Source organism: Ceratotherium simum, chromosome 9 (assembly GCF_057802395.1).
Source record: "Ceratotherium simum simum isolate JZ-2026a chromosome 9, ASM5780239v1, whole genome shotgun sequence".
Lineage (NCBI taxonomy): Eukaryota > Metazoa > Chordata > Mammalia > Perissodactyla > Rhinocerotidae > Ceratotherium > Ceratotherium simum.
This window is the reverse complement of record NC_141908.1, coordinates 23,625,230-23,638,359: the sequence shown is the minus strand read 5'-3', so window position 1 is coordinate 23,638,359 and position 13,130 is coordinate 23,625,230. Positions and strand designations below refer to the sequence as shown.

The window sequence follows — 13,130 nt, the reverse complement described above, 5'->3', positions numbered from 1 at the left end:
CTCTATGTGAGTGTTTGTTTATTTAATCTTCTATTTATGAGTGAGATCATACAGTATTTTCTTTCATTCAAATTATGAAAGTTAGGCTAGTAGAATTTCCCACAGATGCCTTTTGATTATTTGGGAGCAAAATTATTTTTGTTAAAACAAGGTTAACGGATTGAGGAGGAAATTATCTTTTAAAAAATCTTCTCTTTCAATAAACAATTTTTAAAAACTTGTAAATTTTAAACATCTCAATTTCATTAGTTCATAGAAATGTATATTTCATTCAGTACTTTCATCAATTTTACTTTCAAGAAATTAATTTTCCATAAATGTGTTTTTGTCCAAGCTATTTGATGCAGTAGTAGTTCTATAAGCCTAACAATAGCCAAAGGGATTTTCAAAAATCCCATTAAAATTGGGACACTATTTCTTTTTGTAATACTCTTTGAGAGGAATTCAACACATTCTATAAAATTTCCTTTCACTTGTCCTAAAGTGCCCCTTGAATTCAACACTGCTCTGTGTCTGCCTATGAGTCTTGTGGCTTCCTGATCACGTGATGTAATTTCCAGTCCTTTTCAGTGATGCCTTCTTATTTCCGGTCAGTTTCTCACTTTTTAAAAAATTGTTTTTAAAAATTGTGGTAAAATATACATGACATAAAATTTACCATTTTAACCATTTTTAAGTGTACACTTCAGTAACATTAAGCATCTCATTTTCTTTGCTATAGCAAAGCACCAATTCCCCTGAGTTCCTAAATCAAGTAGCAGGATGAATGTTCTCAAGGAAAGTAACATGGTCATAGACTACAATAAGATGAGCAGAGTTTGGGAAATCAAGCTGTGGCTTTTGCTTTGATTTGCTGGCTTGGTAGTGGGTTTTAGAGATTTAGGAAAAAAAACCTCATAATTGCTGAGGATTATTAGGAAAATATTGGTGTAAATTGTTAAAGATGAAAGTTCTAAGATCTTAAAGGGATTTATTCCTTGTAGAAGGACTTAGAAAAAGGTATTTATTTATCTTTTGAGCATTTTCAAGTAAAGTTGATGTTGCTTCCCCTTAAGTAATGAACGCCTTTTGTACTTAAAAAAATTCTACCCCTTAATTAATTGTTTGCTGACTATTTAATAATATATACGTATGTCCCTCTAATATTTTCCCCAATAGTTACAAAGCTCTGCCATCACTTTTACCCTCAAATAAATTATCTAGAATATGAAATGTTTACTACGAATAACTCTTGAATACTAGTTACTCTTAACAACTTAGAGTTCTTTCTTAAGTCATTGTGCTACTCAATACTCACAGGTTCCTTTATTCAAAGACTGCTAAATAGTCTTGGTAAAGGTTAATATGATCATAATCAACTGGCCAATTATAGGTTCATTTTGTATAATTATAATTTTCATATGCTACTTGACAGGGCCTGAATATGGAACTGAAAGACAGTGACCAATCACAGCACCTCACTATTTTCAGAAAGGCAAAGACATATATGACATGACATTGTATTCATGAATGACATGCCAGTTAGTAACTATTGCGTATCATAATCAGAAGGCCATATAGAAAATGACAGAGATGCTGAAGAAAAGATTTGATGATACAAATTGATTTGATTATGGTGGGGAAACTGTGTTAATATTATTATTTCTCCAGATAGCATCAACATGTCAGGTCGTGGAATCAGATCCAGTCGACAAATATTAATTGAGCCTGACTGTGTGTTAAAAATTACAGACAGCCTCAGCTCTCCTACTGGCTTTTTCTAGGCAACTTCATCTTTGTGCCACTAGGTTTCTCGTCAGTTAACTAAGGATAGTAATACCTGTATCATAGATTTCTGTAAGGCTCTAATGAAATAATATATGTGACAATGTTAGCGACCTTCAAAGCTCCACATAAGGGTTAATTCTTAAAATCTTCCAAAAAGATAGTATAATGCAATAGAAAAAGAACAAAAGAAGTCGACTGTTCAGTTATGTTTTCTTTGCCATTCACTAGCCACATGGTTTTGGTGATGTTAGTTGACTTTTGTAATCTTGCCAACTTCAGATGATCAAAAGATGATATTTGGGAGAATCCTTTTTTAACTTTAGCTTTACCTATTAATATATGTAATTGTTATTAAAGGTTAATTTCTGGAGGACAAGAAGACTTGCCGTTATCTATTCTTAAATTATTTTCTTACTTAAAACATGCTAAAGAGGTATCCAATAGAAAAGATAGTGACAATGATATGAATTGAATATCCTTGTTTTTCATTCTCTAGTGCAAATGCTGGCCTGGATTCCAGCTGAAGGATGATGGTAAAACATGTGTAGACATTGATGAATGCTCTTCGGGCTTTCCGTGTAGCCAGCAATGCATCAATACGTATGGGACCTACAAGTGCCTCTGTACAGATGGGTATGAAATACAACCTGGTAACCCAAATGGCTGCAAATCACTCTCAGGTATTGAATTGAACTTGTCCACTGATGTAACCTCAGTTACACCTATGGATCCTGCATTTTATAGCCATTCTTATTGAATTTACTCCTCCTTGCTGTTTCTGTGAGATTAAAATTCTTCCCTACTTACCTGCTATGGGAATCTGTCACTCCGATTTTCTGTGCTGTCCACAAACTGCTGTTTGTAATAATATTGCATTATGGCCTTGTGAGTTAGTAAGTGTTTTCTAGATTTTGAGAGTGCTCACAAATAAGAACTAGCTCGAGCACCGCTTCCTGTTGAATCACAGGTTCTTAGGAGCGGATTTGGCCAAGACTATTAAAGAGCTTATTGTGACAGTGTTGTAATAATTTTTCCTTCTCTCCTACACCACACACACTCATATTTGCATGCCAAGGAGAACAACAGGTCAATAATAACAGTAATAATGGTGACAACAACAACAATAAATCAGCTATGGAAAACTATCTGAATTCTTTCAGTGATTCAGCAAATAGTATTAAACTTCTGTTCATTCTAAGTAGTTCTTTTTGACTCTGTAGATTAAAAAATTCAACAAAACGTGGTCCATAACTTAAAAAGTATTGTAATTCATTAGAGGAGAAAATCACACATATTAAAATGATACAAAGCAATATATTATAATGACTGTTAAAATGGGCAAAAAAAAAAATGGTGCATAAGATGTCTCTATCTTCCTTATCTTGTTTTTGAGTATCATGAATTAAATGGCATTGCCTGTTTCTCATATATATGTATGTTGGTGACAACATTTAAAACTTTAGATGTTTTCTCATCTAAATACCAGGGACAGGAATTAGAAAATTAATTTTTTTAAGGGGTTAAAACTTTGCACATTATGGAGAAAAATGTAATTTCTTTCAATTTTTTATTCCACTTTTACTTATTCTTGGAATATTCATCCCTGAATCAATTTGTGTATTATTTGGAGCTCAGTGTTTTGTTTGCCAGCCTACCTGCTTTTGGCCAGCTCATTGCTTGATACGTCATGCATTTAGTGACATGGACCAAGAAGAGATAAAATCTAAAAAACTGGTCAAGGTTTCCATTACTTTAAACTTTTCATTAAGATCTACCCTCTAGCAGCTTTCACCTATGTAGTACTGTGTTATCTACAATCACAATGCTGTGCATTACAGCCCCAGAACTTATTTATTTTATAACTGTGGGTTTGTACTCTTTAACCGACATCTCCCCATTTCCCTCACTCCTCAGACCCTGGTAACCACCATTCAATTCTATGAGTTTGACTTTTTCAGATTCCACACATAAGTGATATCATACGATATTTGTCTTTCTCTGTCTGACTTATTTCACTTAGCATAATGTCCTCAAGTACCATCCATGTTGTTGCAAATGGCAGGATTTTGTTCTTTCTCGTGGTTGAATTATATTCCATTCCATTCTATCTTCTTTATCCATTCATCCCTTGACAGACACTTAGGTTGTTTCAATATCTTGGCTATTGTGAATAATGGTGCAATAAACATGGGAGTGCAGATACATCTTTGATACCCTGTTTTTATTTCTTTTGGATATATACCCAGAAGTGAGATTGCTGGATCATACAGTAATTCTACTTTTAATTTTTTGAGGAATCTCCATACTGTTTTCCATAGTGGCTGAAACAATTTACATTCCCACCAACAGTACACAAGTGTTACCTTTTCTCCACATCCTTGCCAACACTTATCTCTTGTCTTTTTTGGTAAAGGCCATTCTAACAGGTGTGAGGTAATATCTCATTGTGGGTTGATTTGCATTTTCCTGATGATTAGTGATGTTAAGCATCTTTTCATGTATCTGTTGGCCATCTGTAAGTCTTCTTTGGAAAAATGTCTGTTCATTTCCTCTGCCCATTTTTTAATCAGATTGTTTATTGATTTGTATGGGTTCTTTATATATTTTGGATATTAACCCCTTATCAGATTTATGGTTTATAAATATTTTCTCCCATTCTGTAGGTTGTCTTTTCATTATGTTGATTCTTCCTTTTGCCGTGCAGAGCTTTTTAGTTTGATGTAGTCCCACTTACTTATTTTTGTCTTTATCGCTTGTGCTTTTTGTGTCATACTGAAAAATTCGTTACCAGGACCTATGTCAAAGAGCTTTTTCCCTACGTTTTTTTCTAGGAGTTTTATAGTTTCAGGTCTTATATTTAAGTTGTAAAGAATAGAACTGCATAAGTATTGAGGTAGAATGTGACTGACATATTTTATATTTATACATAGAGGACTATGTTGACAGGAATGGCAAGGCACCTTCAACTTGAGAGCTGACTCTATTGAGCAAGGGTCTGAGTCTCAATTTAGCCTCAACAGGAAGACTGGAATGATTGATTAGGGTGCTGCCATCACTGATGGAAGAGGATGTCCAGCCTAGGTGACACACATTTCTAACCCCTGACATAAAATACGCCAAAACATAGTCTAATACTCTACATATTGTATATTTACAGTGAAACTAAAGGAGAAAAGGAGGAAGTAAGAAATTTGAACATAAACAGGACAATAACTCTATAACAATAAAATCCACATTAAATTACATAAAGTGCCTACCTTTTTCATTGTTTTTTCTAATTTCTGCTGACACTAAATTTGCTTACCTGGCAACTATGTAGAGGAATATATTTTAGAAACAAAGATATTTAAAAAGAATTTGAACAAAATTTTTATTGAATTGCTCTAAGATTATAGCAGTCAAGAATGTGGTCAAATTGACTTTAAATTACTCAGATACATATTCAAATAAATATACTATACAAACCTTTCTGGATATCTTTTATTTAAGAATACAGTTTGTTTCCAAATAAATTCTGAACAGAAAACCAATCTAAAGGTTTAGATGATCTTTATATATACGGAGCATGGTGATATTCTTATTCTTTCCTAGATTCTAGAACATATGAGATTCTAAAACATGATGGACAAACTATAAGAAGGAAATAAAGACTATTAAAGGATTAAATAGTAAAACTCGTGAAGAGAGGTAAAATTAATAAAGATTATAGAACCTGGAGTTCAGAAATTATTTAAGAAAAGCCCCCAGGCAGATGAAAAATGTATATGTAGGCAATGATACTCTTGGTCTTCACCAAAGTCATTCTGAACACATAAGCTGGTTATTTGTTTTTTTTTTTTTTTTTTTTTTTTTTTAAAGATTTTATTTATTTATTTTTCCCCCAAAGCCCCAGTACATAGTTGTCTGTCATAGCTGCACATCCTTCTAGTTGCTGTATGTGGGACGCGGCCTCAGCATGGCTGGAGGAGTGGTGCCTCGGTGCGCACCCGGGATCCGAACCCCGGCCGCCGGCAGCGAAGCGCACGCACTTAACCGCTAAGCCACGGGGCCGGCCCTAAGCTGGTTATTTGATTATAAAGAAAGAATTCCATATGCATGTTTAATTGTACTGTAGGTTTCTAAGATAGGTGTAGATTATCCTTTTCTGAAATTCATTTAAAAATCAGTTTATAACAGCAGATATTTTCTACTAATTCCAAATAAATTTGATACTTTAATATTCAAGAAAATTGAGAGAAAGAGAAGGATTTAGAATTATCTAGCTTTCTGTACTGCATGAGTATCTGCTGTCCTTTCATTTAATTATCAACTGAGGAGCTCAGTATGAATTTTTTAACCATTAGTCAACCAGAGGGCACTGCATGTGAATTTACGTCACTGCAGAAACTAAAGTGAAACTAAGCAGACTTGAAAATCATAAATATTAAAAGTCTAATATGTTTTTTGTCTTGGTATTTAGATGAAGAACCTTTTCTAATTCTTGCTGATCATCATGAGATAAGGAAAATTAGCACTGATGGCTCAAACTACACACTTTTGAAACAGGTATGACATTCTCATGATGATTTCCTACTATTTAATATGGTCACTCTGATATACATTAGAGCTCTAGAAATATCTCACAATTAGAATTTTTAAGCACTTATTCATGGGTACATGCATATGTGTATATAAGATTACCATAAACTTTTTGTTTGAATTGTCCAGGTGATGCTCCCAGCTTGTCACATCATACCATATCAAAGAAAGTAGAAGATGCAAACTATAATTAATGCAAGGAAAAAATTATCTTTAGAATAGCTAGATTAGAGAAGGCTAAAATTCTCTTTTAAGGTATTTTGCACATTACCCAAATTGGTTTTTTCCCCCCTTGGGATTTAAAAATAAACACCTTCTCCAGAACTTTAAGTTTCTGTTCGTAGAACCAGGAAATAAAATGGGATTGATTATCCCTCACCTTTAAAATCTGGAATTAGCAAGGGAACAAAAGTGTGATGTAACCCAGTTATGGTTAAAAGGTTGTGAGACACATATTTTCAGTCTTACCCTCCTTATCCCTAAACCCATCCACTTCAAGAGAATCTGGGCTCATCTGTTTTGATGTTTGAGTCTATTGTCAGAGTTTATTTATATGTATTATTTGAGATGAAAAGGTATGATTTCCATTTTATGATAGGATATAAAACTGTGAATTTCTCACCTCAACTCTTTTTTTTCCTCCCAGTCTGCAGTGGAAATAGCATAAAATCAAGTCATTAAAACTAGAGTGATTACTACATGGATTAGAGAATGGGCAAACAGTTAGTTATAGCACATTTTTAGTTGTCAGGAGAAATCACTTCTTCGGAAAGATTTAGTTTGTATCTGTTCTGCTACAAATTTCTCTTTGCCCCATACTGTATAATAGTGACATGAATATGTGAAAGCACTGTCTAGAACAAATGTGCCAAAAATAAGGATATTTCTTGTTCTTGTAGCATGTTTATGCCAACATTAGGCATAAACGAAGAAAACCATTCATGCGGTGATTTTCAGCACCATAAAGAATACTTACTTAACTAAAATTATTTTTGCCACCTACTGATGGATTCCTCCACTGCTATTATTAGAGTTTCATTCATTTTGCTTAAGGATTTAGTCTTATTTTAAATGCAATGTTCATTAGCAAGTGTGATATTGACTCTTCCTGACAGAGTAGGATTTTCCAGCTTTTTCCTAAGTCACAGATTGAAAATGAAAATTTCACATGAAAATCCAGATTTCTGGCAACTCATGAAAAAATAGGAAGGCATAGCAGTGCTGGGCTCACATCCCTGAATGGCCACAATCCAAGCTGTGTAGCAGCTGCCATTTTGACATAAAGCCCATGCTCTCCAATTCACCGGAGTCCTCGAACTTTCCATGTGCTTACCACATGCATACTTGCCTTATTCGTGAATGTCTGTAAGGTTTACACTCTTGCTCTTGAGTTTGGAGTGTGCCACCAACATCCACTATATCATATTGCCTTTCTCTCTAATTCTGGACCTTAGGAGATGGGTTAAATATAAAATATTTTCATGTTGTTTATAAAAACTAAACAGAAGTCTATTTAAAATATAAGAATTAGACAACTATCTCTTTAAGGGGTGAATAATATAAGAGAAATATCCTTGGGGAGAAAGTTTAAGTATACATCACTGCTTTAAAATGGAAAAGTTTTTGCTTCCAAAATGGTTTTCTACATTATTTAACTTAATTTAATTCTTTTTTTCTGTGCAATCAAATGTTAACTTGTATTAAACTTACGAAATATTGAAAATGATCTCTTTCTCTTGAGTATGTCTCCATACTCTCTCTAAGCCTTTCTATACCCTCAAAGTTAGGTGCACCAGCTACTGGTTTCCTTGTGTGGTCTCTGGAAAAGGGACATGATCATTTTCTCTTTACTAGGTTTTGTCTTTTCTTTTTTTTTTTGTTTTAGTTTTAGCATTTCTTCTTTTTAGACTGTGCTATCTTAAAGGGAGAAAGTTCTCTCTTTAAAATACCCTATTTATAAGCTCAGCTACACCACAAATTTAACCAATATAGCAACAATATTTATTGACTTCTTGAAACAACTATAACAGAGCTTCAATGACAGCTTCTTGCTTCATTTTTCAACTCTGTGGCTCAGGACATTTCTGCTGGTATCTCTTTTGTTGTCTATCATGGTTAATATGTTATCAAAGATTGTTCTTAATGGAGCAAAATGGCTTTTTCCTCTGTGCATCATTTAAGTCTATTTTATATAACCAAACCACTTTAATACACACTTTCAGGTGGTATCATTTTAGACTATTGCCAGTCACCAGTACCTAAGCGGGGATGAATTTCAGACAGTTTCTTAGTGCTGTGTTTATAGAAACGAAGAGGGCGTGAGGAAGATGAGACAGCACATGAGGACTCTGAGGACCTATGTCATTGGAGAGCATTTGTTAATGGTGACCACTGAGTAAGGAAGTAGAGACCCAAAAAACTAAAGACAAGCCTTATATTCAGTTTTGCCTGTGGTCTGCTAGGAATGTATCATTTCTCTCAGGAATATGTGTGTGTGTGTGTATATATATATATATATATATATAGTGTGTGTGTGTGTGTGTGTGTGTGTGTGAGGAAGATTGGCCTTGAGCTAACATCAGTGCCAATCTTCCTCCATTTTGTTTGTGGGATGCCTCCACAGCAGCACTTGCGGAGAGGTGCGTAGGTCCACACCCAGGATCCAAACCTGCAAACCCCAGGCCACCGAAGCGGAGCACGCGAACCCAACCATTATGCCACTAGGCCGGCCCCTTTCTCAGGAATATTTTTAACCAGTTTCATCATAGCATTAAGGGGTTCCATAGCATTTCAAGGAGTTCTATGCAGTAGAAACCTTTTTTTTTTCCTCAGAGATTTTGTCTACATATGCAGAATGAAGTAGAAAATGGAAGTAATTATCTTTCCATATTCTCTGTCAGTCAAAATAAATGAAAAGACAACACCTTTGCCTTAATTTTTGTGTTACACTTGTGTGTAAGTGATTAGGAAGAATAATTTACCCTAATATCTTGAATTTTATTCCCTTTGTTGTAGTCAGTAACAATCTCATGAAGTTTTATAGCATAAAATTAAACAACTGTCATATCTTTTTCACCCTATATATTTTAAAACATAGTTGTAGCTAGGCCAGCTGTGACTTAAATTCATACACCACATTTAGAAAATATACTTTAATAACACGGATTTTAGAAACGAAAATTAATCAAGTAGCTTTCCAATATGTTATCCAATTCAATTCTAACAGCGCCTTTATTCCAGTAAAATTGTATAGAGAAACAAAACACAATTTCCTAAATTAATCATCTTGAACCAAAGGGTGCAAATCTTCAGCTATAGAAATGAAAGAAGCAAATAGGATTTTGATGAAACCAATTTTCAGCTCTGAAACCACTGAGATGACTCTAGTTTTTAGACAGTATTTTGACCATGCTTTGGGCCGTTTTAATGTTCCTTGCATATAATTCTGCAAAGAGAGCATTGCACTGTTTTCTGTGGGGATTAAGAGTAAAGCTGTAGAAAAATGACCAGATTGGCTAGATAGACATGTCAGAATTCAAGACTTCAATTCCTCTGCATTTACAGCTTTAATTTATTGTAGTTGACTTGCTAAATTTGGACTTGGATTTTCATTATCTAAATTGATTATTGTAAAGAAAGGAATAGGATAATTCTTCCATGACTGGGGATTGTGGGTAAATCTTTGCTAAAGTTAGAGATAAATTTCTCTCTACTTTTTCCCTGTAAAACTCTAATTTATCTATCTGAATTGGCAGGCCATCACAGAATCCTAACCCATTTACCTTATTCCTCTGATGAAAGAAACATTTGGATAGAAAGGATATTGTAGACTACTATTGAAGTGAATTTATTAAACCCTCTAGAGAACTTGGAATATATTCAGTTTATATTTTAGAACCTTGATTTATTTTGCATAGACAACTTCCTAGATATGTACGCTTAAGTGCATTTAGTTTAAGGAGTCCTCTAGTTTTTAGCATGTGAGTAAATATTTAATGAATCTTTTGAATCTGCAACTGCATATTAGTTGCCTTTTTTTTAGCATTTATAGTCATTATTCTTGATTAGTAATGTAGTCAGTAGGAAGTATTCTTGCATTTATTCATCTAGGCATAGTGAGGAATTTACAGAGTCATGTTTACTTCCTTGTCCCTCTTGTTTATGACCGACAGCATGCAATTCTGTAGAATTAGGCTATTTCAAATTAACTTTATAATCTGAAGCTGAAGAAAAAGAAATTAATCATGTTAAGCCAAACAAAAGCATAAGATTTGAACCTACGACTTTAACACCATCACCACCAGAATTTAGCCCTGCTGAGAGAAAGAAAAAGTCAATATTTGCCAGAATCTTCTCTGAGTTGCTTCTATACATAGGCTATCCTTAGTCTTGGAGATTGTTAGAAAGAAATAAGATCTGAAAAATAATAATTTAGCCTTGGCCTGAATCTTATAAAGAACTATATAAATGCAATGCAGAGTTATTATTATTACCAAATTTTAAATTTTGAGAATAGATGTGGTAACTGAACTCAGACGTGGGAATTACCATCCTTCCCCTCCCTCCTTCCCCAAACTAAACTAAAGCAAACAAAAAAGCCTATCTCCCTGAAGATGCTAATTCTTGTCTCTAAGACTACAACTACTCATAAATTACCCCCAAAACAATTTGAGACTTACCTACAACTTTGGGGTGAACATTGATGTAAAAAAGCTTACATCAGATATAAAGACATGGCAAAGATCTCTTGGGATTTGCCAAATGTCTATAGTGTCAGTTATTTTTTAATCCATAAGAATTTATATATTAATAAGCTATTCAAACCTTAAAATGAGTTAACACACTTAATATGCTGATCCAAGTTTTGTTAATCGATTGAGGTAGTAAATCGAGTCCTGACAATAGGTGAAACTTAAACTAACCTGTAAGCAATCATTTAAACAATTTGACAGCTAAGAAGATTCCCAGATCCTCATGTACAATCCTCAAATCAAACCAAATGGCAGAAATGCCAAACCAAAGAGCTGTAGCATCCAGAAACTCATCAGCTGTATTCGTGTTCAGTTTCGTTACCTGCTAAAAAAGGTATAATGGTGAGTCTGAAAGGCATTTCCTCATATTTCTACCATGTGGAATACAAAGATGTTGACCACCCGGTTCCTCTTTGGTCAAAAATTCACCTAAGGTTATAACTTTCAAATTCTAATATGCCACTGTATTGCCTAAGGGGCGACTTGAAGCATAAAAAAAACAAAAAACGAAGAAGTTCATTTCTGATGTTCAAACAAAAGCTTTTCGGGAAAAGTAAAAGTTCTAAACCTTCTTTTCTGATTTCCATTAGACAGCTATCTGGGGCTCATCTTAAATCTTCAGGGATCTTTTACCTTTCCAACTTAGATGTATGCTCTTTTCTGGTTACTTTACAGAACAAATAATAATGGCTTCAAATTTATATTTAATATTAATCTAAAGTGAAAATCTTTAACCTTATCTCCCTAAAAGCGTGTTTGGTTTTTTTTTACATTACTGGCTGTTTACTTGAACAATTATCTATAAGTTTTCCAAAATTTTTGTGGCCTACTTGGAAAATATTTTCAAATAAATTATGCAACATCTTAAGTGTATGGTATAGGGAAAATGTAAACATAACGATACTTTTAAAAAGAATTGGTCACAAATGCTACTTATTGTAATCACTATAACTATTTAGATTCAAAGGGAGATACTGATTCTTATGAACTCCTAAAACATTTAAAAGTAATCTCTATTCACTATTATTCAAACATATTCTTTTTTATTTTTAGGGATTAAACAATGTTATTGCTATAGATTTTGATTACAGAGAAGAATTCATCTATTGGATTGATTCTAGCCGACCAAATGGCAGCCGCATAAATAGAATGTGTTTAAATGGAAGTGATATTAAGGTAACTAGATACTACAATGATGGGATTCTTAAATATTTTATTGATATGGTTGAATTGATGGTAATGTTTTTTGATGGTAATGATACAACTCATAGAATGTATTACATTGGTTTGAATTTCACATTTGTACGGTGTAAGTTAATATATACTTTAAATATGAAATATAAGTATGTTTCATTATAACACTATTACTTGCAATAACATAAAAATCAAATTGCGTAAATAAAATTTGGAACTTTATTCACAACCCTAGAAAATGTGATGGATGCTTTCGGCTTGAATGATTAGTGCCTGAGATTCAATTGTGCTGATTTTATATAAAAGGAAAAGTTGAGTCTGAGAATTTGTAATTGAATGAATTAATTATTAGATTGTAGATTGAAATTATAGCACTATTAAAATTAACCTACTATATATAGAAATAATTGAATGCATTTGTGTAAAATCATGAATGTTCTGATTAGATAGCATGATAATTAAATACGTCACATTCTAGCTATGAGCTACTTGGCACCATTTCTATGTTATCTTGAGTTTTAAAGTAAAATTATTTGCACTTTATATATGCAATAAAATGTATTATAAAGAAGTTTAAATTCAAGTAGATAGAACCCATCAATAACTTTAACTTTTTTGTAGCTATCTATAATATCATACAGAAAGTTTTGGTGAGAAAAATAAATTTTGAAAATGTTAATGGAATCTTGAAATGTGTGTATAAAATGCCAAAACAACCAGTAGGTTGGATTCAAGTGACTCAGAATAACTGTATTTAATGATGGTCTATAATAATAATATCAGTAAATTAAATAGAAAAAGAATCAGATGATTTTTTTCTTTTATATTTTAACTCTGACA

General features: G+C 33.3%; 1 protein-coding gene across 5 annotated transcripts in view; it reads left to right on the top strand.

Annotated features, from left to right (window-relative positions):
* The window catches only part of LRP1B (LDL receptor related protein 1B), a 1,862,264-nt gene that overhangs the window by 1,608,935 nt on the left and 240,199 nt on the right, over positions 1–13,130 (top strand). For all 5 annotated transcript variants that reach the window (XM_087435122.1, XM_087435120.1, XM_087435121.1 and 2 more), the window contains exons 57-59: positions 2,264–2,447; positions 6,227–6,312; positions 12,150–12,272. In XM_087435122.1, coding sequence (XP_087291248.1) covers positions 2,264–2,447; positions 6,227–6,312; positions 12,150–12,272 — 393 coding nt within the window. The remainder of the gene's footprint in view (positions 1–2,263; positions 2,448–6,226; positions 6,313–12,149; positions 12,273–13,130) is intronic.